Source organism: Gobio gobio (genome assembly GCF_949357685.1).
Source record: "Gobio gobio genome assembly, chromosome: 25".
NCBI lineage: Eukaryota > Metazoa > Chordata > Actinopteri > Cypriniformes > Gobionidae > Gobio > Gobio gobio.
In genome coordinates this window covers 25,521,021-25,547,892 of record NC_137121.1, presented here as the reverse complement: position 1 = coordinate 25,547,892, position 26,872 = coordinate 25,521,021, and the positions used below count along the sequence as shown (strand labels likewise).

The following is a 26,872-nucleotide window of genomic DNA, read 5'->3' as shown; positions in this document are numbered from 1 at the left end:
TTCTTCTTTGAATTGTCAGTTTATTTATTAACTTACATCATTCATTGTCTTTTGTATAGCAGAATAATCCATCGTGTCATCGCGGTCGTGATCAGATGTATGGTTCAGTGTAGCCAAATCAGTGCACATTTCATTTGAAGAAGACCTGATGAAATATGGGCGCATACACGCTTCGAGTTCACGTTTAGAGCACTATAGTATATGAAATATGTCCATAAAAATCTTAAACGCGCTCGCTCTGGTCTATATCTAATATATGATCCATGTGGTGAGCGTTGTTAAACCCATCGCGGCGCTCCGCGCAGAAACCGCTCTCTCTCGCGCGCGCGCGCCGCGTGTAGTTTGAATTCTGCACTGTGATCAAGGGCTGAATCCGAAATCGCCCCTTATAACCTCAAATATAGCATTATTTGGAGGGGACAGCGCTTAGTGGTGTCCGAAACCATAGTGGACGTTATTGAGTGCACTCATTCTATCCCATTGCACCGCAATAACGAGTGTACAGCTGATGTACACACAACGGTTGTGACTTCACGCTCTCGTTTTCATTCACTCCTTCAAATAAAGTGATAACGTAGGGAATAGTGAATGAGGGTATAGGGGGCGATCTCGGATTCTGTAATGTAATCTCAGCGGTGCTCTGACTGCTCTCACTAGTACAGTGCAACAGTGAAATGCGTCCCCTCTCAAACAATGACGCGCTGCGCCGCGTTCCGAACGTTGTTTAAGCGACACACCGGTATTGCGGTATCATCAAAATTCATATCATAACAAAAATAAATACCGGTATTCGGTATGAACCGGTATACCGCCCAGCACTACCCGTAAGACCTTCGTTCATCTTCAGAGCACAAAGGAAGATATTTCTGATGAAAACCGAGAGCTCTCTGACCCCTGCATAGACAGCAATGTAACGAACACTTTCAAGGGCCAGAAAGGAAATAAAGACATCGTTAAAATAGTCCATGTGACTCCAGTGGTTTAACCTTAAAGGGTTAGTTCACCCAAAAATGAAAATTCTGTAATTAATTACTTACCCTCATGTCGTTCGACACCCGTAAGACCTCCGTTCATCTTCGGAACAGAAATGAAGATATTTTAGTTGAAATCTGATGGCTCTGAAAGGCCTCCATTGGCTCAATGGCACGGTTCACTATCAAGACCCTTAAAAGACACTAAAGACGTTGTTACAAAGTCCATCTCACTACAGTGGTTCTAAAATAACTTTATGAATCTGCGATAATAGTTTTTGTGCGCAAAAAAACCCTAAATAAACCCTGAATCGACTCGCTGATTCATAATGCTTCAAAGCTTCATGATTCCGTGTTTTGAAATCGTCATCACTATATAAGTCGTTATTTAGGGTTTTTTTGCGCACAAAAACTATTATCGCAGATTCATAAAGTTATTTTAGAACCACTGTAGTGAGATGGACTTTGTAATAACGTCTTTAGTACCTTTTAAGGGTCTTGAGAGTGAACCGTGCATTGAGCCAATGGAGGCCTTTCAGAGCCATCAGATTTCAACTAAAATATCTTCATTTCTGTTCCGAAGATGAACGGAGGTCTGACGGGTGTTGAACGACATGAGGGTAAGTAATTAATGACAGAATTTTCATTTTGGGGTGAACTAACCCTTTAATGTTATTAAGCCACGAAAATTCTTTTTGTGCGCAATAAAACAAAAAAAAATACTTAATTCAACAATTTCTTCTAGCCTGTGTCAGACTCTGTTCACATATTGCAAACAGTGCAGCGTCTTCAGAACGCTGGCTTACCTTTGGCCGACACTGTTCACGTGAGCACCACGACGCATAAGTAAGTTCTGCCGTAGAACTAGGAAGTCTAACACAGATGAGAAGAAATTGTTCAATCAAGTAATTTTGTTTGTTTTTTGCGCCTAAAAATAATTACCGTTGCTTCGTAAAATTAAGGTTGAACTACTGGAGTCACATGGAAGATTTTAACGACGTCTTTACTTCCTTTCTGGCCCTTGAAAGTGTTCGTTACATTGCTGTCTATGCAGGGGTCAGAGAGCTCTCGGTTTTCATCAGAAATATCTTCATTTGTGTTCTGAAGATGAACGAAGGTCTTATGGGTTTGGAACGATATGAGGAATAAATGACAGGATTTACATTTTTGGGTGAACTAACCCTTTAACAACTTAACATTTAGAATTACATTGGCTTTTACAATGTTTTTCTTCAATATATGTCATTGTATGTATGCATCTACTGTATATTGTGTCGCTTTGGACAAAAGCATCTGCTAAATACCATGACCATACTTTACGACTTTCATTAATTAATTAATGTCAAATTTTGTGATGTTAAACTGCTGTCTGTCAGACTCTTCTGTTTAAATAAATGTCCTGCAGGGGAATGAATACCAACTCTAGATGACACTTAACGGCAATAGCTGGGTCTCCATCCAACTTTTTAATGTACATTTTAACCATTTGAAAAAGAAATCCTGACTGGAAACTGTTTAAATTCACATAAAATATTCTAATGTGAAGTTGTTGTAATATATAAATTGTTAATGTTAAATACATCAAGGTAGTTTTCTTCTATGAGCAAGTAGGAATTAGGTAACTTTTTATTTTTTTACACTGTATTCATCAACAGATATGAAAACGTGAAACTTTTTTTTTTTTTCTCTCCCAGGCGGGCAGCAAAGCAGAAAAGAGACACAGGCTCAACACAACTGTCTGCACCTAAGAACTCCTGGACTTTAGAGTTGATGGGCTAGTAGTGGTGTGAGCCTTTATAGTAAACCCCCCACCTCCCCCCTGATGATGGGCTCTCTGAACATCTGGAAATGAGCTGGATTCTCCCGTGAGACTGTAATTTTTGTATGAAAAAAAAGTGGATACTTTTATAAGTGTGTAATGTGTTGTTGCATAGTGTGTTAATAAAACAAAGAAAAGAGGCCATTGTTTTGTTGTTAATTGCGGAAGACAGAAAATTACAGTATTTTATTGTATTTGTATATTTACAAATAACAGGAATATTTCATTGTAATTCTGTCCTGTAAAATTACAGGAAATTCCTGGCAACTGAGTTGCAGTAAATTTACAGGAAATTATAATAAATTACAGCATTTTACTGTAATAATCACAGTAGTATTGCTGTATAAATACAGTACTTTATTGTATTAAAAAAACAGGAAAAATACTGTATCTTACTTGCTGTAAATTTACGGCAACTAGTTGCCAGGAATTTCCTGTAAAATTACAACAAATTTTTAACAGTGTATATATATATATATATATATATACACATACACTAACTAACTATTTTATATATACAATTAGATTTGTTTAAATAAATTAAGAAAATTAATAAATACATTTTATTTGTTACATTTTAAAATAAATAAATAAATAACTTATTTTAATAAATAATTTTTTTAAAATAAATATTTACTTTTAAATAGATGAATGAATAAATATATATATATATATTTAAAATAATTGTTATAAATAAATTAATTAATGAAAGAAAGAATTTGTTTTAATTATATATATATATATATATATATATATATATATATATATATATATATATATATATACTTAATAAATAAATAATATAATTAATAAATAAATATAAAAAATAATATAATTATTATAATAAATAAATACTATTTTTATTTTATTTTGAAAAGAAAAAACTATTTACTTTTAAATATTTATTTAAATAATATAACTAATAAATATAAAAAAAAATCAATAATACTTATTATAAGCTTATTTTATTTCAGCTAGTTGGCTAAATAACATCTCATTTTCTTTTAGTTTAACTTGATGTAATGAAATAACTAAAACTGATATTAAAATGAATTTAAAAAGACTAAAAAAAACTAATAAAAATGACAAAACACACAACAAAATGACCAAAACTTGAACTAAAATTAAAACGGAAAATATAAACAGCAGGACCAACAGTCCAGACATGTCCAGACTGTAACAGCGCCGCCCTCTACTGGTAGAGTCTGCTACTGCAATGATGATATTTTCAGACTATAGTACACACGGTACATACCCAGCAAATATAAGATGAAGTGTGTTGATTAGGCTTAGTCTAATAACTCTATTTTTGACAACTACACAAATTCAGAAATGTCCGATTTCACTTACATTTATGTTTTCCAAACTAGCAATAGACAGAGCAACCTAACCTAACCTTGTCTGCTTAACGCAAAGCTAATCCTATTACTGTCTGTAAGCACGTATTTTGTGTCTGTCCAGATTGTCCTGCTGTTCCAGACACTTTGGGTGTCACAACAAATGCTGCGTTTACAGGGGCAGAACATGAAGGCATGATTGTGTATTGGTTGTAAAAGTATGCACTTTCCTTTCTTTGATGGCACTGTTCAAGACGCCTTAGTAGGAATCCTCAATGTGAAGATGTTTGGAAGTGGCACTAAGAGGTGGTTTATCAAGAAGAATAAAAGACAGAGGACAAAAGGAAGAAAACCCGTCACCAGGAGGAGAAAGAAATGGGTCGCCAAGGTCCTGAAACAGCACAGGGAGATGATTCTGAAGGAACTGGATGTCAACAAGGTGCTGCCGTACCTGGTGTATGACAAAGTGTTTTCTCTTGCGGAGTACAAAGAGATACTGGGTCAAGACTCCAGCAAGAAACGGGCCGAGCTCTTCCTGGATCAGCTGTCCCAGAAGGGCCCGTGTGCGTTCAACGCCTTCTGCTCCGTGCTGGAGGAAGTGTGTCCTCACCTGCTTACCTGCTTCCTGCTGGACTGGGAAGGTAAATCAGACTTTCACAAACTAGTGAGCTGACTATTTAGATCACAGGTGGGCAAATCTCATGAAAACATCTTCAGGTCTCATTTCACTAACTAACTAACTAACTAACTAACTAACTAACTAACTAACTAACTAACTAAATATTTGTTTATTTGTTTAAATAAACTAATTAACACATATTTATTTTAATTTATATGTATAAATTACTTACTGTTTTTTAAATAAATAGATATTTTTAAATAGATAAATTAATAAATATATATTTTAAATAATTTACATCTTATAAACGTATCACTCCTAACTAACTAACTAACTAACTAACTAACTAACTAACTAACTAACTAACTAACTAATAAATAATAAATAAATATTTGTTTATTTGTTTAAATTAACTAATTAACAAATATTTATTTTAATTTATATGTATAAATTACTTACTGTTTTTTAAATAGATATTTTTAAATAGATAAATGAATAAATATATTTTTAAATAATGTACATATTTAAACGTATCACTCCTAATAACTAACTAACTAACTAACTAACTTTAAAATAAATAAATATTTGTTTGAATAACTAAATTAACAATTATTTATTAAAAAAATATTATAAAATAAATAAATATATAATACATAATTACTTATTTTAATAAACAAATAAGTATTTTTAGATAAATATATATTTTTAATAGATAAATTAATAAATATATATTTTTAAATAATTGTATATAAATACATAAATGAATGAAAGAAAGAAAAACGATTTATTTTTTAAATATATATTTATTTATTTACTTAAATAATAATATAATTAATATAAAAAATAAATACCATAACTATAATAATAATAATAAATTTATTATATAATGTATAATATATCATGCATACTATACTTAAATATTATATTTTTATTTTGAAAGAAAGAAACAATAAAATAACTTTTTTAATATTTATTTATTTAAATAATATAACAAATAAATATAAAATAAATAATATATTTATTATAATATACTTTTTAGTGTATATATAAATTGAAAGAAGGATATATATAGTTTTTCTTTATTTATTTGGCAAATTTGAGCAAACCGTAAATTAAATTGCGCTATATATTGCAAAAAAAATAATATACTTTGAATTGACTTTTAATTCATATACTTTCTTTTTTTATGATTTACTTTGTCACATTACAGTAATGAGAATGCCCTTTTTGTGACTATTGAGAGAAATGGGCTCAATCGACAACAAAAAAGCCTTTTTTTTAAGAATTACGCAATTTAATTAATAGTAAAATTACATCAAATTGAATTGAATAATCCTCAATCAATTATTCAATTAAATTATGTAAGGATTATTCAATTCAATTTGATGGAATTTTACAATCACGGCGACCCATTTTTCAAAACTCTTCACACAGTGATCACAACATCAGTCTATGTGGGCTAAACTGTGGATCAGTTATCATTGTTTTGACACAAAAGGCATTCAACGACTATATATTTCAAATGAAAATATAAATAAAGCATACAGTGCATGTGGTTTGTAGTATAGGTGCAAATATGGATCCTGCACAAATGCAAAGCCTCAGTACCTTCACAAACACCTTTGCAAACGGCTGAGGTTTGTTATCTTAATCTAATCTTAAAGTGTAGTTAAACCCCAGGCGGACTACCACAGAAGTAGACACCAACCCTATCTGAGGCACAGAAAGATCAGTTTAAGCCAGTGCGTCCCACTAAGAGCTGGCAGAAAATAGCCTGCTTAAATCCGCCCCTCTGAGGAGATTACCGGCTAGCCCGACGACAAACAGTGACGGGCAAAACCCAGCATATGGCCTCAAACTAAACTGTCTAGGTTAAGATTGTCAGCTAATTTAGCTTAATCTTGCATTTTAATGTAGACAGATTAATGTGAGGATGATAAACAGGCCAAAATATCAGGATAGCTCAGCTATTACTCAAAGCTAGGGGTCTTATGATTTATTCATGCAATTAATCTACAGTCTTTACCCTTACAGAAGACCTTGGTACAATGTTTTTAGCAATTTAACTCTCAATCTTGAGTTACAGACAGTTGATGATTTTATATAAACGGTTGCAGTTTGATTTGGCACCTGAAGGAGGCGCTCTATATGTTCGGGATAAAGACCAGCAGGATAATCTTTCACAGCCTCGGATTTGTAAACGAGGGATGTAAAAACTCGCTGCTTTGTTTATCATAAACATATTTAATTTCTTTACTTACCTTTTTTATTGGTAAAAATGTGACTTGAATGAGTTTTCTGACAGCCGTCCGCCTAAACATAACACACAATTTAAAGACTTTTGCTAACATTTCACAATAACTTTCATTAAAAACATCAATAAACTATATATTTTTATCAAATCCTTTAGTCAATACGTTCAAACACGAGATAACCTACAGCCTACATATAAAAAAGGATAGTTCACTAAAAAAATGAAATTTCTGTCATTATTTACTCACCCTCATGTCATTTCAAACCCGTAAGACCTTCGTTTATCTTCAGAACACAAATTAAGATATTTTTGATGAAATCCGAGCTCTCTGACCCCTCCATAGACAGCAATTTAATGAACACTTTAGTAAAAACGTCCATGTGACTCCAGAGGTTCAACCTTAATTTTATGAAGCGACGAGAATGCGTTTTGTGCAAAAAACTAAACAAAAAAGACTTTATTCAAGAATTTCGTTCTAGCCTGTGCCAGTCTCATATGCAGTTTCCGTTGAAAATACTGCTCACGTGAACATCATCGGCTGCCGTAGAACGCGAAAGCTCTCCAATATAAACTGCTTATGAGACTGCTTATTTGTTTTATAAAATAATGCTAACTTCTTCAAATAGCTGGATTATCCTTTGATTTTGACAAAAGTTGTTTAAAAATTAATGAGAATATCGAAACGAATCCAGAAAGTAATAATCATGTTTATCACAGAAGTGTAGTCATTTTTTCATGCAAGTCCTCGTGCGCGTCAGGCACGTTCAAGTCAGTTTCGTCGGAGCAAGATGGCGGTGTGCGTCCTCTAAATTAACTACACAAAAATACAGCAAGGTTTTTTTAACTCTACTTCTAGAAAACGAAGAACGAATGTGCATCAGGTGTGCTTTGCTTTTTTATGTTTTTAAGCCACTGTAAACTTTGTTTATATATTATTATATTACAATGCTATTTGTGCAGGCAATTCGTTTATTTTGTTGTAAATAAAAAAGCCTGACAATATCACTGCTAAATACATAAGTATTGTGGTATTTCTCACTGACACGCCCCCAACTAGTAAACTCGGGGCTCGTTTTTACGAAAAATAAGAAAAATAACTGTAAAAATCTAGCTTCCACCAGACCGCCTTCCGTATTCAAATGCAGAAAGTGTAACGATTACATTTAGAAGGCGGGGCTTAGTCGCCATATTGGGCGTTGTACTTTTTCCCATTCATAAGTAATCAGAGTGCTCCTACATATAAAGTCATGCCTAAATGCACCAATTATTTTATGAATTGCATTTTTTATTTTAATAAACTACATTTTGTTTGATATATCGTTTGTCAATAAAGGACTGACCCAGAAACACGTCTTAATTGACTAAATAAATCGTTCCAAAATACTTCAAATGATTCCGTTTCGAGTAGAAAATGAACCGTACATTACTATTCAGATGCTGAAGTCAAAGTCAACTTTGCAAAGGTGTCTGAAAGATTTTTGTCTCCTAAAAGTACTGTTTCTCTGTGACGTTTCTCCCTCACAGATGGCTCAGCTGGAGGAAACAAGAAGCAAGGACAAACTAAACCAGCCCTCAGCCAAGAGAACGCTCTGTCCAAGGGACAAGACACGGTTTGTTTTCTACCTATGTACACAGACCCACTTTTTGACACGAGGTAAGATATCCCATGGCCTGCGCTGTAACTGCCGCAATCTGTCCTCTCCAGCTCCCTCGTGTTGTTTTGCATAATGAATGAATGAGAGCCTGAAAGGGCCTATGTAGAGCGCAATGTCAGACTTTAAACTGCTGGTTTAATGTAAGTCACTTCTCTTTTTTCATGTCATTTGACTTTAAAGGGGCTATATGCAACTTTTTCCCCAAAATAAACGTAACAATAGCCTTTTTATTTTACCATTTACGACTCAAACGTCTCCTGATGAGCATACTGACACCTTGTCCGCTCACAGTGGGTGCACCTATAAGCCTGTATCCTATTTTTCCTATTTTCTGGCGGGTCGTCTTTTCCCGCGCTGTCTGCGGATGTGACGTCACCACCGCTGCGAGAGCGAGCAGAAAATGAGAGCAGTTCTGTTTTTTGGCCACAGGTGTCAGTCGCGAGTTTAAATTTCAGAAAAACGCATATAGCCCCTTTAAAGGCAGGGTAGGTGATTTGTTCCAGAAATTTTTTTTGTTTTGCTGGTTGAAAGTTTCTTCATATCCTGATTGAAATCTTTAAGTTAAGTGGTCTAAATGTATGTATGTAGCCTATATATCTCGTCTGTGGAAGGCGCAGGACCATAAAATGTTCGTCCAATCGTTGCATTCGGACCGAATGCTATGATACGATGTCTTACCTGCCTGTCAGCATATGTATTTCCATACCTCCGCGCAGACATCACACGTCATCAGAGCGCTTCATGTTATGCATAGTTAGACGTTTGTCACGAACACCGCAACCGAAACAGCAGCCGCCTTTTACAGTTCCTCCTGAACCAAAACAACCAGCTTATGCTGCGTTCACGCCATCATTTGTAAGAGATGGAAACCTGTGACGTTACACTCAGAGCAGGTCGTGAGTCGAATTGTCAACACTATCAATGGCGGAATGAATCTGCAGCAGTCAGGTGGTTCAGGTCAGAGCTCTTGTAATGTTATGTGCTTTGAGATATGATGTAGTTTAACGGTGCCGGTCCTAGAATGAGTTGAACCGTGCGAGCACAACTGGCTTTTAAAGGGAATGGGAGATGAGACTCTGATTGGTTTATTGCATGTTACGCCTATTAAGAGACTAGGTACAACCCTTTTGGACCATGCACTAAGCATGCTGACCGTTTTTTCCCGTCATTAAATATGCCCTAAGTGCGTCATTGCTTATGTGCCCACTACTGTTGGAATCTTTGCAATGGACTGAACTTGAACGTCCTAAGCCCTTGATCACTTGGAATCCACAATGGTTGATTTATTATTTCTTTTTTTCCTTTACGAAATTGTTTAATGCAGCATTCTATATGTATATAGGTGTGTTTGGGTTGTTTTAAATGTTTTAAAAAAATAATTAAAATGTCATAGAGTTGTTTGTGGTGGGGTAAATTAAACACGATATGCGGTGACATCACATTCATGTTGCATTGTGGTATATGAAGCTGCCAGAAGTGTACATATGAAGTATGTACTCAGTCAAAATCGAGGGAGCGAGGGTCTGGCCATATAAACTTCCCTCGTCCAACGTACTTCAAAATGGCGGCAGGGAAGTTTGGGAAGTTCGCAAGTGCGTGTCTAAAAGTGGAGTGGAACGCAGCACATGCGCTCAGATCGTTAGAGAGCAGAGGGTTTATTAGGCTGCTGTCACTTTAAGACCAAATGCACAGACCTAACACACTGACAAGCATTTGATTACTTTCCCAGCTGTTTATGTTCCCCGAAGACATAACTAAATTGCGTTTAAGTTCAAAAGTCCCCAAGCGTGATATTTTGACAGATTTCTGCATGTGTTTGTCCATTTAAGCGCACCCCAGAGCCCAAAGTCCTGTTCTTGTCCGTGTTTCTCTCCATCTCGGATCGCGTGGACAGAATGCCTGTTTTAATAGCGTCTCTTTCGCAGCTCAATATGCTTACGTTACATGATTCAACTGATCTGGATGTTACGTATGGGTGACAGCGCACCGCTTTAAAGGAAAGGAACGGAAAGAGGCATCATGTTTTCATAATCGTAGGAAGCAAAAATAAAAAAAACTAAACTAAAACGCACCCCTAAATCATTGTTGAGAGCAAAGGGGGCCCCCTGGTGATTCGGAGGCCGTACGCAACTTGCGTACTTTGCATATAGGGAGGACCGGCACTGAACGCCGTCTCTCGTGACACATATTTGTGTGCTCCTTGCTGTGTGCGTTCATGTGTTTTGAAGGAGTTGGGGCTTTGGAGATGCTCTGAAGGGATAGCCTGGGAACACACCATTGGCAGGGCTCAATCCGAGGGGTGGGATAAATGGTTGTCTTTCAAATTCTCTCTACACGCAATAGGATAGCGCTACAACCAACCAGAGCAATGAAGAAGGTGAAGCAGAGCTAGTTGATAGATTAAACTTTCGGCGTATCCGGTCGGCAAAACTCTGCACACATCTTCCTTTCTTAAGACTTCCGTGTCATTCTTTGTTCTTTCCTCAAAGAAAAGCTTAACTCCAAGTCTTCTAGAGTCGCGGCCAAAGCCGGTTCGAAAGACCGCTGTTCGCCAGCTTCTTTGTTTACAAGTAGCACGCAGAACCGCAGCAACTCTGCCGTCATCTGCCGTCACACGATGTGATTGGCCTGACCAGAGTTTGTTTTTTCCAGCTCGCAAGCCAACGGAGAGTTGCTAGATGACCCTGACTGCAAATTACATTTGTTGCCGCTAGGGTGCGTCTAGATTTCTAGGCTACTGAAGTGATGCTTTTAAAGCTAACTCTCCTGCCTCTCTGAAAATTGCCCCTCCCCCCCAAAAAAAAAATTTGTGGTCACACCATTTCGTAATCATGATATGACAAACCCGGGAATACCCCTCATGTCTCCTCTGATATATGAATTGGGTGGTGTCGCTGTCACAAAAAAATGACTGTCCTAGAACAGCGGTCCTGAAACTTCAGATTATTGTAGAATTACACTATTGCCTTTAATGGCCACAGTCTGTCAGTGGAGGATGTCACAGTGGCTGTTGGAAAAAACTGAATAAAGCGAGATCAGGCAGAGTGGGCCTTTTTACTTGGCATCAACACATTTGGATAGATAGGCAGAGATGCTGATGATGCTGCTGTTTGTCTCTTGTGATGTGCGAATCCTTCTCATCAGTCTTCTGTATTTCTAGAGTCTCTGGAGACGTTGACCTTTTCTGTTTGGGATGCTTATCAGGCCTGAAGGAATGCCCGTATTTCTGTGCCCTTTCAGTGGCATTACTTTATTTGTTTAGAAGATATTGTACATGTAGTAATTAATGCAACTTGTATCGGCCGCTGTAAAAATTATTCTTATTTTACTAATATTCTGCCAGGTCATTTTTCTGTGTTTTTTCTTCTAATTGTAAAAGCTAATTCATAATATATGAATGATACTAAAATGACACTGATCGTAATATAAACACCAAGCTGATGGGTCTTTAACACTGACAATTACATTGTTAACTGCTAGGAGTGTAACGGTACACAAAACCTCGTTTTTGAAGTCACGGTTCGGTACGAGTTCGGTTCAGCATGGGAGAAAAAAAACTAAATATAAAATAGCTTTGGCTTTATTAAACAGTGGTTTAATGAACAAACTTTGTCTGTCCTTAAATATATATTTATATTTATATTTTAGGTGGTATATATAAATATATTTAGCAAAAGAACTTAGCAGCTGTGGACACTGAATGACTTCTGAGGTAAATGTAATGCTATGTTACATTGTTCTCAAGCTGTTTTATTGACGTCTTTCCACGGTTGAAACACTGATTGAGCGATTACACAATATATGATACGTTTCAGTAAGTGTTAATGTATCCTCAACATACCTTAAGATATTGATTCATGTTTATTCGTTAGGAAGAGATGATCGCGTTCACTTGCGTGCCGCGCTGCCGCTTGAACTGACAGGCCTATACACTGATCTGTCACTTCACATTAAAGAGCATCAAAACGGCATTTATCGTTTGAATTTCGTGATAAAATGGCAAGCCCAGAAGCCAGATCACTTTCACTTGCGTCCTCATGAAGTTTGTCAATTAAATGAGTTTAAAGGATTGCCAGTTTGAACATTAAAGCGATTGTGCACTATTCAAGAACAACGTTATAGAAAACTTCTCCGTTCAAGGCTCATGAGCTTTTTTCTGTGAGACAGAGAGCCGAGCCGTGTCGTGTCTCTGACAACGCGCACCAGATCACTTTCACTTGCGTCCTCACAAAGCTTTGTCATTTGTATGTGTTTTAAGGCCTGCCTGTTTGAACATTGAAGCGATTTTAGACCATCAGATGTGTATTAAAGGTGAACTATGTAGGATTTTTGCAGTAAAATATCCAGAAACCACTAGGCCAGTGTTATATATTTTGTTCAGTTGAGTACTTAGAATATCCCAAATGTTTCCAACTATTTGTAAATCGTGAGAAATTGCTATTTTAACCAAGGAACCGGGACGTGTGAGCTATGCGTGTGAGGGAGTCGCCTGTCGATTGCGTCATATCTGCGTCACCCTCGGTTTCCGGTTTTATTCAGTGAAACACTTTACTCTCACTGCAGTGTGAACAAGTGTCATAGCAGCCACTGAGCGAACGTCATAACTTCCTTTTCAACACACTCAGATATATCTAATATGATAAACAGAGTTGCGTTACCTCATACTCATGACTGGAAAAGAGGAAGTGGCGCCGGCAACCGTGTCATAATAAAAGTCCCGCCGGCGACTATGCCATAATAACAGTCCCGATCTTCAATCGCTCCTGCGGCCTTGCTCAGCTCCACAACACTCGCTCCTGCTCTGCTTCACTACAGTAATGTTAATAATCGCATCCATGAACATGATTTCTGCCCGAGTCCTATCCTGACTCTTTTCCACAGGCTGTGAGGTGAAGACCACATGTCCCAAGATTCTGCGCTCAAACGTGGTGTCATCAAACTACGCCTTTGTTTTGAACAGGCGACCTCTAGTGGACGGAAAAGTTACATAGTGTAGCTTTAAGTTGAACTAATGCCTGATATATTGTGACACACGAACACTCACAGACAGTAGGTCGCACATTGCGTGAAGATCGCGCGCAGAGGAGCGCAGAAGCTCATTCTCAACGCCGTCCTGTGATTTATCACTAAAGTAGCTTAGAAACTCAACCGTTATAGCATAGATTTCAATACCTTTGAAGTAAGTACAAACCACAGCTTCATAATTAATAGAGACGGTATGACTAATTCACACACAACCACTCTCTCATTAATGCATTCAAATAAAGGTAATGTAGGCCTATGTGCTAATTTATCTGTATCTGATGTAGGCTACAACAAACAGAAATCTGCCCCATAGACAATAACTGCTGAAAGTGAACTTCGAGTTTCCTTCAAGTATTTTAAAATCACAAAGAAATGCACTTTTTCATTAGAAAAAAATATCCCACCTTCAATAGTAGGAAATATTTACAGTACAAACCGTATTAGTGAACCATGAGGGCAAAAAAACAACAAAAGCAAAATAATCGTTCATTAATCGTAACCGAGGTAAAATGTTCAATTAATCGAGATTTTTATTTTGGGTAAAATCGTTACAGCCCTCTGTTTGTGTGGGAACTCGGATTGAAGTATGTTACATGCTTAAAACAAGCCTAGTGTTAACTGTTAAAGATTGCATTCGTACCGTTCGGTACACACTTGCACTGTACCGGAAGCCCTGTACCGAAACAGTTTGGTACAAATACGTGTACCATTACACCCCTATTAACTGCACAGCACAGGCTGATTGGTTCCTGCTGCATTTGTGGCCAATGAGCTTGCTGCTCAACATTTAAATATTTGGTCAGTGTTTGCTTTAGCATTTTGCAGCACGCTTTCAGATTTCCTCTTTAACCCTCCACCTTCCCCAGCTCCACCTGTATAGATCTGCCATAGGTAATTTCATATATGCTATTTGTGCAGCAGCATGTCTTGCTCACAGCAGCGTGTAGTGTATTTATTGGCAGTAGCAAGTCTTGGTCTGGATTTCAGAAGAATAAAACTAGTTCAACACGAGGGGGGCAGTCAGTAATGGTTAGAGAGTCTGACTGGTAACCCGAAGGTTGCAGGTTCGATTCTCAGTACCGGTAGGAAACGACTGATATGCCCTTGAGCAGGACACATAACTCCCAATCGCTCCCCAGGCGCCACAACAAAAATGGCTGTGTCCACGGTTGGCAGTGTGTGTGTTCACTACTCACTGCTCCTAACTTGGATGCAGAGAACAAATTCTGAGTATGATCAGAATTCAGAGTATGATCTGAGGTGAACATAATTGGCCTTCACGTGTCATTTTCACTCTTAAGCAATAGCACATTACTGATGTGATGTTAACTACAGTCATTTTTGCTTATTCGTATGGTTTTTTTGCTTATCATCGAAGGTCAGCAGCAAAGACATTGGTTTATAAAGTGGGATTAAATACATAAAGTATATTTGTGCTGTTTAATTATTGCAGGTTTGCATAATATTCTGAGTTTGCATTTCACTAGTTTTCTATTTCATGTCTGTGGGGCAAGTAGCCTATACGCTGAGGTTCGGTTCATTTTTGTGACGTGCTCCAGTTCACCAGTTCTTTATTTTAAAAAGCATACCGTTTTGTTGTTATTGAGAGTGTACACAAATAAAAGTAGACCCTCTACAGTAATTATGTAGTACTCTTATCTGAACACAAATGACAGAGTATTTTAAGTTGTTTCCGCTGTGCAAGTGATCGCGCTAGCGCCTCCATGTCATTCAGACCTAGTCCACATGTACACGTGTATTTTTTGCAAAACACGCTATGAAGCGCTGTCAAGAGCATGCCAAACCAACAGGTGGCAATATAACCCTAACCGTAAAGCCATGTTGGCCAATCAGAAGCATCGAAAAGAGGTTATTTCCTGTTCCGGTTCTGACCCGATAAGCCAAATTCTCCGGTTTCACTGTCCATACGACACCACTGCAACCGGAGTTTCAAATCGCAAAGAAAAAGATGCAGTTTTGAAAATCCTGTGTTCGTGTGGACAGGGCCTCAGTAATATATACTTATATTGAAGATATACTTCAGCTTCCACACTCCATATGAACACTTGAATTAAAGGGTTAGTTAGTTCACCCAAAAATGAAAATTAGCCATTTACTCACCCTCAAGTCATCCTAGGTGTATATGACATTCTTCTTACAGACGAATACAATCTGAGTTATATTAAAAAAGTCCAGGCTCTTCCAAGCTTTATAATAGCAGTGATTTGTTGGGTCCTTTTTGAAGTCTATCTATCCATCATATAACTGCTCCACACGACTCCGGGGGGTTAATACAGGCCTTCTGAAGCGAAGTGGTGCGTTAAAATTGAAAAGTGTGATTTTCCTGCTCGCTCCGTTAGTGGAGAAGGAGTTGGCTAAGGCGAACGCTAGCGATGCTAAGCCGATAGCTGTTGTTGTCTCCCCCTAATACGTCGCGACCAAACGTTAGCGATTGGTTATGCCAGATCCAGAGTGGCTCTGTGTGCAGATCCAATAGTTTTAAACTTCAACAGAGTACCTGCCCTCAAGGAAGTTAACGCTTGTCAATGGAGAGTGGCCAGACTCTCTGTACAAATGAAATGTACCAGAGTCGGGTTGGACCAGGCTGACCAATGACTACAACATTTGGTCCAATCCAAAGGACCTGATTCCAAAACACCTTAAAAGTAATACTGTATATGCGAGAGATCAGTGTGCTCCACCTCAAGATAAGAGAAGTGGCGAGGAATATCATCTGCTCTGGCAAGAATACTATGTGGTCAACTTAGAAGTCATGTGACATGCTGATCATGTGACTTTAGTAGGTGTATATTTGCAAGAGTTGCTTCCTGTGTTATTACAACCGAAGATGGAGTTTGGATGAACACCGAAATGCCTCGTCATTGCTTTTTATGTAGTCCAGCGATTTTTAATGAAGAGGTTGTTTGAACATTTTATTACCAGGCTGTTTGAGGAAGTCATGAATTTTCATAGACAGTTTAAATTAGGTCTATATTTTGTTATGCCTGCACCGTGGAGTGTCCTGTTGCCATGTATATCAGAAAATGTGCCTTTGACTGTGAATAATTGCTGACATCACTGTTAGAAGTTTGCTTATCTCATCTCCCTTGTGTAAACAGACTTCACCTGTCTGTGTAATAGGAAGACAGTGCATCTGTTTGTTACTTGTATACGGCCATAATTGGACACCGCATCAAAGCTTCGTCTCAACCTCGTCTTTTAAGCCTGAAGAATTTTGACAAGCACCAATACATCATTTAAGGCCAAGGAAAGCTCTGTGCTGAGAGTCTAGATGTTCGCCAGAGGCTCCGGCAGTCGTGCATGTGAAGCTGCTTTATTTGTGGTGTCAGCGTGCTGTTAGATCAGGGAGACTAATAGCTGACAGTGATTGTGAGTGTGTGCTGTGTGTATTAGTGAGTGGGATGTGACATGAGCGCCTGCAGGACCAATAGGAGAGGAAGGTGTGCGTATTTCAGGTGTTTGTACATGGTGTGATGGAAGACGGGGTAAAAATAGGAAACGGGGCTTCGCCTAGCAAGTGTTGTGTGCACTTGTGAATCAAATGGACGCTTTTTGAATCTGGTGTGCAGGATGGTCATTTGAATTTAAGGAATAAGAATTAAAATGGAATGACGTTTGAAGAAATGCTGTGTAGTTTTTCTGAATTACTAATAAACCGTATCATACACACCACAGATGTGGTGAGAACAATTTCCAGAGAAAAAAGACTAAATTCCACCAATAATTTTTATTTATTTAATTAATATATTTAAATAACATAAAAATATATTTTAATTCAAATGAAATGTATATAGGCCTACAATATAACTTTATTTATTTAATATAATACATTTATATATTTAAAATGAATTATATTAAAATAAAATATATGTATATTCTATTTTATTATTTATATGCTATTTAAATTAGATTAGATAATTACATTTTTAAGTAGATTAAGATTTTGAGTAGAATCGTTTTAATTTGTAAAATTATATAATATAAATATATAATTAGAATATGTAAATTAAGTGTTTTAATTATAATTAAATGTATTTAATTATGAGATAAATATATTTGTTTTAAATAAATATAAATGTATTTAAAAATAAATTACATTAAATTAAAATATATTTATTTAATTTATTATATATAATGTCATATTTTAATTAAAGATTCATTTTGGACTGCAATTGTAAAATATTTTTAATTTGTACAATTATTTAATATATAAATATATAATTAGAATATGTAAATTAACTGTATTTTAATTATATATATATATATATATATATATATATATATATATATATATATATATATATATATATATATATATACATACATTTATTTGTTTTAAATAAATATAAATGATAAATAAAAAATAAAATAATTTGCCTACATCAAATTCAAATCTGTATTTCATTTTATTATTTATATTATCATATTTTAATTAAATATTAATTTTAGACTGTGATTGTAAAATCTTTTATTCAATCTTTAAATTCAATCAATATATTGAATTAAATATATTTATAAAATAAATGTGTTTTTATTTGTTCATTTTATTATTTATATATCATATTTTAATTATAGATACATTTTGGATTGTGACTGTAGAATCTTTTAAAAACGAAATTATATATAAAATATAATTAGAATATATAAATGTAATAATATACTAAATGTATAACATTTTAATTTTGAAATAAATATACTATACCCCAAGTCTTTGAATTGTAAATAAAACGCAAAATTTGTGAAATTTCAAATACCTCTTCCACTTCAACTTCCAATTTAACTAATGGATTGAAAGGGCCCTAATTATTATATTCAGTTTTTTTGCCCGATCCTGGTGCTGTGAAATGGAGCCCTGCAGACCTGGTTAATGCACAGATAGTTTTGGCCCTGTAAAATCAGGCTAGATCCAATCTGGGCTTGAAATAGAGGACGTGGGCTCACAGTGGAGGAGGACAGACATCGCAAAGATGAATCTCTGTGAGGTGAAGGTGCACTCCGGCGTATTGTTCGCTAAAGTAGGCCTCCTTCATGTCTGACTGACAGCAAAGTCATCATGGAGACGACAGCGCCACTGGTTTGACCCAGAGCTGGAACACACATCAAACACACAGTCACTGACGTGGCAATATGACAAAATCATTTTGGGTCACACAAGTTACAGACAGACACACAAAGGAGCTGGACAACCGCAGACACTGTAACGGCACAGAGCAGAGAGGCATGATTATGGACACCATGACGGGAGCGCAGCATTACGGCCACTGTATGTAAGTACGCGGTTTATGGCATTGAAGATATTTCAGGTGCGAAAGTTCAAGGTTCGTTTGAAATGTGTAGGAAAAAGAAGAAGGCATGAGGATAGTGTTGAATATGGATGAAGAGGACAAGTACGGAATGCGAGAACATCTAATTCGTTAATATATTTGACATTTACATATATACATATGTATAAGGTAGTTATATAACCTATGCAATATCGTACATCCTATGAGTGAGTCTCTAAGTTGACTTTGATTTCATTCGGATTGATAAAAATAGATTTGGATAGAGCAAGTGAGCCAGAATCTGAGCTGACATCTCTACGATGATGCATTAGCGCCTGGGGATTGACACGTTTTATGAACACTTGTGTTTTCAAATAAAGAGTAAACACAGCTTTTAGCTAAACAATGCCTACAAATGTTGGAGAATGAGGCAATTTGTGTGTTTGAGTAGCTGTTCTTTGTGGAAGTAGGACACATCCTGCCTCCAGCTCGGCTTCATGACATTTGAATACAAACATAACAAGTATGTATATTTATTTCTGTCTTGTTTGCCTGTAATGTGCGAGTGTTTGAATGTGGCTCATAGGACACTTCCCAAAGGGGGTTTCGCAACCATACCATAGAAGAACCATTTTGGGTTCCCCAAAGATCCTGTCAGGAACAGTTCTTAAAAGAACCATTTTTCTTACAGTGAAGAACATTTGGAAAATCTAAAAAACCTTTTAACACTATAAAGAACCTTTTGTGCTATGGGATGTTTTCATAAAGGTTCTTCGTGGAACCTTCGATGCCAATATAGAACGTAAAATTAAGGTTTGGTGCCACAGTCTGTAATTTCAAATGGCTTACAGTAAATAGCGCAAGGGTCAATGACATGTTGCTCATTTTTTTTGTCTGGAATCTATTAATGTATCAAAAATACATTAAAAAGCAATTCATTCACAAAATGACTTGATTGAGCATGTTTTTCAAAATTCATTTTGATATTTTGTGGGGCAGTCAAGAGTCGTGTGTTGGACCAACAATGTGCAGATCTTAATTATGGTGTAGCCTCTTAAAATTTGGTAAAATTACATGTAGTTTGACTCACCAAAAACAATGATAAATTAATTAATAATTCATTATATGTGTAAAAAAAAATCTAATCTAAAAATAACCTCTTTACTCTTAAAATAATTTTGAAACATTTTAGAAAATAATGATTAAGATGTGTACGGCTAAATATTTTATTACTTTTTACTTGCTGGTTACACCATATCACATTTCCATCTCATTAAATGTAACTATGGACCATTTTTACAGACTGTAATGATGCGTTTCCACAATTATTGACTGTAAATCTAGCATTTTTTAAAAATCATAATAGATTTACAACACTGTACTTTGACATGGCATAACATTTTCAAAGGGTCTATTTACTACAACTGCAAATAGCCCGCCTTGTAGGATATCAGATGCTATTTACACTAACTCCGCCCACCAGTATCTAGTTGTTTCAGACAAAATTACAAAAGAAACCCGAGTTCAATTTCAACTTTTTTTCCAAACTCATCCTTCTCCCTTTTCAGCTTAGAGAGGTGTTTATTTTAAATCAAATGAAGGGAATTTTTGAAAAGTGAAAATAAAGTGCAGGTATTTAATAGTGTGAATTACTATACAGATAGAGTTAGGGGTTTAGGGGGAGGGCTTTACAGACAGGGACAAGTAATGTCCAATTATGGTGGAATCCATTTATATTTATCATAAACACTGAATGTATGGTGATTATTGCATACCCTTTTATAATACAGTTGTGGTCAGAATGATTGGCACCCCTGGTGAATATGATGAAAGATGGCTGTAAAAATTTGCAAAAATCTAACCTTTCATTGAAGTAAAATAATTGAAATAAATGCTTTTCTCCAAAACATGTTAGCCATAATTAGTGGCACCCCTAGAATTTGTTTTATGAGTAAAATATCTCTGAAATGTATTTCCATTAATATTTCCTTTTTTAGCACACCAGGGTGACTAGGAACATGAAATTGCCCAGCTATGACTTCCTGTTCCACGGGAGTACAAATATGAGAAAACACAAAGGCCAAATTCCCTTAATCATCCATCACAATGAGTCAAACCAAAGAATATAGTAGTTCTGATGTGCAGCAAAATATTGTTGAGCTTCACAAAATAGAAAGTGACTGTAAGAAAATAGAGAAAGCTTGAAAATCCCCATTTCCACCATCAGGACAATAATTAGAAGTTCCCATCAACTAAAGATGTTACAAATCTGCCTGGAAGAGGACGTGTGTCTATATCGTCCTAATGCACTGAGAAGGAAAGTTTGAGTGGACAACAAAGTTTGAGTGGATCCTCTCCAAGGATCACAGATGGAGAATTGCAGAGATTAGTTGAGTCTTGGGGTCAGAAAGCCTAACAAAATCAAACAACCCCTCCATCACCACGTGTTGTTTGGGAGGGATTCAAGAAAAACCCTTCTTGCTCATCCAGAAACAAACTCCAGCATATTCAGCTGTCAGACACGACCGGAACTTCAAACGGGACCTGTTTCTTTGGTCAGATGAAAAAAAGAGCTTTTTGGGTTTGGTGCAAACAAAATATACCTCTGGATCTTTAATGTTTTGGGCCTATTTTTTTTTTGCTGGAGGTCCTGGACATCTTGTTCAGATACATGGTATCATGGATTCTAGCAAATACCAATAGATAAAAAATCATCAAAATCAACACAAAAATGTGTCACTGAGCACAAAATGAAGCTTCTGCCATGACCATCCCAGTCCCCTGACCTGAACTCTTATAGAAAATGAGTGAACTGCAGAGAAGAAGCACCAACATGGATCTGGGAATCTGAAGGATCTGGAGAGATTCTGTATGGAGGAATGGTCTCTGATCTCTGGTCAGGTGTTCTCCAAACTCATCAGGCATTATAGGAGAAGACTCAGAGCTGTTATCTTGGGAAAAGGAGGTTGAAAAATTATTTAATAAAACGGGGCCAATAATTGTGGCCATTGTAATGTGATTTACTCCCCAATTCTTTTACTTCATTGAAAGGTTTGATTTTTGCAAATTCTTTGAATGAAAGTACAACTGTATACAACTGTATACTACAATACACTGGTGCAGTAGTGTCTGCCATTTTTTGTATAGTATAAATAGCGCCTAACAACTATTTACACTTGGTTCAAAAAGCATCTAGTTACTATTTATACTACTATTTTCACAAGTGCAAATAGCCTCTGCCTTAAATGACAGAAAATGTGTTAACGCTGTTGTGTTTGCTGTGTGACAGCAAATTTTATATTTTTCTCTCTTCTGACAAACACGAAACAAACACGAATCTGACAAACATGAATAATCTTGCAATATTTTGTCCTCTTTTGGAAAGTCATAGAAATGCTACCATGGATTTTTTCTTTTGCTATTATGTCTCCATTCATGTCTATAGAAGTTTACCCAACTATGATGACTTCTGCTTCTGAGAACCCTGAACATTTGAATTCCATTCTTGAAATAAAATGGCATAAAAGTTTTCCAAAACCTTATGAAACCACCATAAATATGAAGAGTACATTGGCACGTCTTAAACTAGATTTTTAAAGATTTTCTTTCTTAATCACGGACACTCTTATTTGTCATTGACCCACAAATCTTTTCTCACTCTCTTGCGCACACACAGGCTCTTGCTGAATAGAAACCCAATTGATTGAGCACCAGATTAAGTTCTGGTGTTGTACGAGAGGATATGGTATTTATCTGTTGAGCTCTCACTTTGTCTGTGTCCATCCAATAGTTTTCAGTTTCTTGCTGACTTCGAGCAAACGCGCCATTCTAAATCATACAGGCCGTAGCCGGTCTCCACTGGACCGAGCGACCATAAAAGAACCGGGTCTGGCTGGGCTGATCCTTGACCATCAACGTTAACTACTATAATGATTTCCAATTATAGAGTTCTGTTGTGGAGCTAATGCAGTAAATTAGGTATGCAGTTAGATTAGGTTTTTGCTAGCGTCATGTTTTTGTAACGCCATATATGAGCTGAAAGCTTGCAAACGTATAACTTAATATTCAATGCCTGTGAGGCAACTGCAGTTGGCAATGGAGATACAGGATTACACAACATAATCAAAGATGTAACCGTCTTCTGACGTGCACTTTGCAGATCCTTTGATCCAAGCGGTCTGTGTTCGGTAACATTTAATGCTACACTTCACTTCAAGCCCCTTTTGATGCATTAAAAGCACTGTAAGCAAAACTAAAGAAAGAAAAGTGAAAGAGTTTGTACATTTATAGCCTAATGGCTGAAGCAGTAACCATCTTATGAACTCTCACATGCACTTTGCAGATACTATATCTGCTTTCGGTTTCGATTTCATGCTACATTTCACTCCAAGGCTCTTTTTGAGGCTTTAAAACCTAATGCTTAGAGTAGTAATTGTCTAACAAACTCTCATGTCTACTGTAGATGTTTTAATCTGCATACGGTTGGTTTAGAAGCATCCCATGCTACATTTCACTTAAAGTCTCTTTACGAGGTATTAAATAAAATGAAATGAAATTGAAATATGCTTGTTGAAAGAGAAAAAACCCTCATTATCATAAACGGAAGGGCGGGACTTGATTTTGTTCATTGGGAATTGATTGGATGGTTGTGGTTTGCTATTGGTGGATCTCATGTGAGTGACAGGTTGTCCCGCCCTCACGCCAGTAAACGCATCATCAGAGAAAAGAGATGACGCTGCAAGAGGGAGGGGAAGTGATTTTGAATAAAAAATTATGAGGACACATGAATCAAAAAAATACTGCAATATTCCATAAGAAAAACAAGAACTGTCAATTTCACAGTGACTTGAACATTTCAACAATATTGTTCAGTTGGATTTTTTTTTCAGACAACCTTAACTTTAACTAGTTACGGCAAATTTGGGGAATTCTGTTGGTCTAATATGGGCTTTTATTTAGTTTGAAGTAATTTCTTAGTATTTGTGACTCAAAAGGTTAGCCTAGAAATCTAGACGTACCCTAGCGTAATTTGCAGTCAGGGTAGTCTAACAACTCTCCGTTGGTTTGCGAGCTAGAAACAACAAACTCTGGTCAGGCCAATCACATCTTGTATAGAGTTGTGGCGGTTCCGCGCGCTACTTGTAAACAAAGAAGCTGGCGAAAAGCGGTCTTTCGAATCGGCTTTGGCCGCGACTCTGGAAGACTTGGAGTTAAGCTTTTCTTTGAGGAAAGAACAAAGAACGGCACTGGAGTCATTCTTAAGAAAGGAAGATTTTCCTTCGACCAGATACAACGAAATCTCTCAACTAGCTCCGCTTCACATTCTGCGTTGCTCTGGTTGGTTGTAGTGCTATCCTATTGCGTGCAGAGGGAATTTGAAAGACAACTCGGATTGAGGCCTGACAATGGTGAGTTCCCAGACCCAACATCTTGATGTGGGTCTGGCTTGTCAGGCTATCAAAAGGGGTTTGAAGGGGTTCACACTACAGGATATCAGCCCGATTTTTGGCACGATCCATTTGAAGTAGAATGTTGTGGTGATGCATAAATGACAATGGACACTGGGATGCAAGAATCGATCGTTTCATCCCGTAGTGTATCATAGTGGATGACATCCGCTTCACGATGTCGCGACAGAAAGACTAGCATGTTAAAGGGTAACTAAACCCTAAAACAACTTTTTTTTGTTAATGATCTGCAAGACTGGGGCTTTATTAATGCTGTTCATTGATTCGAGTAAATGTTTTGACATTTGGGTATAAAGTGTTTCAATTCTACAATATATGGTGTAAAAGTGCTGCCCTCTTAAGGTTGAACGGTGGCTATTGCAGTTGAATTTTCCTATTGGACGTTGTAGGTCATTGTGATGTATGATGGTTCTTCCAACGGCTCACTATCCGCGCCCCTGGCACGAGCTCACCGCCCTAAGAAATGTTTTCCCCAATCACATGATGAGAACGGCTTCACTCCAGTATGAACTCTCATGTTACGTGAAGTAGAAACATTATGAATAAAACTTGACACTTGCTATCAACATTCTAATGAAGAAAATACGGTTAAATAATGCAGTTGTCAGTACACGTCAGGCTTTTCTTGCAATAGTTTTGCCACCCGTCTTGTGTAGATATTTTTCATACATGAGACGCGCTTTCAAACCCTGATGGTGATGATACACAGGGCAACTTTTTGAGCAATGTTACTTGGCAATGTTGCCATCAACGGGCAACCAGGTAAGACACAGGGCCCATGACCGATCTATCCAGATAGACATTTGTTGCATCGTTGGGAGTTAAGACAGCTGTCAATCAATCCGTCACTGCGGGTCTCAGGTGCACGCCCCCCCGCCCTCGGTTCGTCCCCTCTGTCTCTGCTGAGCTTGACCCACTTTTCCAGCATTTTTCAAATATTGTCAGTGGGTGGAGTTAGTGAACAGGGGCTTAGTTACCCTTTAAAAAAAAATTGGTCCCCCATACATAGCTTTTAAACATGCCGAAAAGAAAGAGAGACAATCGTATTGTTGCCGTTATGTGGAATTATACATTGAAGGAATGGTTCGTGGAGCAATGGTAAAAATACTCCCACCACAATGCGACAGAGTGAAAAAAAGAGTCCATTTATTTTATTTTTACCACTGGCTAGAAATATAAAAAAAAATATTAATACAAAAATAAATTTGGTAACACTTTATTTTGATAGTCCACTTTAGACATTCTACTAACTATAAGTAACTTTGCAACTACATGTCAACTAACTGTCATTAGAGTATTCGTAGACTGTCTGATTAATATTTACTAAAACTTTATTTTGTTGGTCCCCCAACAGACATTCTGACTATAAGTAACTTGGCAACTACAATTCAACTTATTCTACTAACCCGAACCCTAACACCTAACCATAACCTACCAGTCTACTGACTGTCAACTAATACTCTAATGACAGTTAGTTGACATGTAGTTGCAAAGTTACTTATAGTTAGTAGAATGTTTAAAGTGGACTATCAAAATAAAGTGTAACCATAAATTTTACCTCAAGTTCGCTTTGGAGCCCATATGGTCCTCTTCGTGCAATTCAGGAACGTGTCCACTGTCAGCCAGTCCAAAACAGTGCCACTGCTTCGGTAGCCCTAGTTTTTCTTTATGCTCACAACACCTGTAGTGCTTCCGAAATCGCGTACTGTCTGAGTAGGTAGGCTACTACATTTGAATGTAAACTAGGTCTTGGTAGGGACTTTTCGCCTACTTTTCGAATACCATATTTGGACATACTACTCTTCTGGCGTACTGTTTTTCACATACAGTAGGGAAATATTTGATTTCAGACTTAGCGCTGTTGTCAGTCGAGAGGTCCACCTTCTCGATGACATCACGCACACGGTACGCGATGATTGGTCGGGAAGCAACGTGTAGTCTGACATGTTTCATGTTCAAATCATCAGTCAAAATCGCATAATCTGACACAGTGACAGACAGAACTATCTGTCTGAACCCGGCATAAGTTACTGGCTAAAACCTGTGTACTTTAAGCGAATACGTTTCTGTGCAGTCAGTGAGGAACATTTCATGTTATGTTTCACTTCAAACCTTTTTCTGAAATGTTAAAGCAGTATTTTAGCCAGAAAAGACATTTTGCTTGTTTTGTCGGGTAACCAGCAAACTTGTTATACAATATAATTAAACATGTAGCCATTTTCTCTCGCATGTACTTTGCTGATGTTATGATCAAGGCTACGTTTCGCTTCAGGCCCTCTTTCATGGTGTAAAAAGCAAGATAAGCAAAATATAGTGAAATATGTTTGTTGAACGGGCAAGATTTTGCTTTATTAGCAGTCTAACCATTGAATATCTTAACTGATGAAGGAAAATACCACGAAACGTGAGCTTTTAGTGTCTTCATTTTTCTCTCTTGGA

The 26,872-nt window shown here is 36.8% G+C and overlaps 1 protein-coding gene across 4 annotated transcripts in view; it reads left to right on the top strand.

Moving 5' to 3' along the window:
* Positions 1 to 4,262: 4,262 nt before the first annotated feature.
* Positions 4,263 to 26,872, top strand: part of tjp1b (tight junction protein 1b) — a 176,807-nt gene continuing 154,197 nt past the window's right edge. For all 4 annotated transcript variants that reach the window (XM_079809270.1, XM_079809269.1, XM_079809268.1 and 1 more), the window contains exons 1-2: positions 4,263 to 4,768; positions 8,525 to 8,654. In XM_079809270.1, the coding sequence (XP_079665396.1) occupies positions 4,348 to 4,768; positions 8,525 to 8,654 (551 nt within the window). In that variant the 5' untranslated portion in view covers positions 4,263 to 4,347. The remainder of the gene's footprint in view (positions 4,769 to 8,524; positions 8,655 to 26,872) is intronic.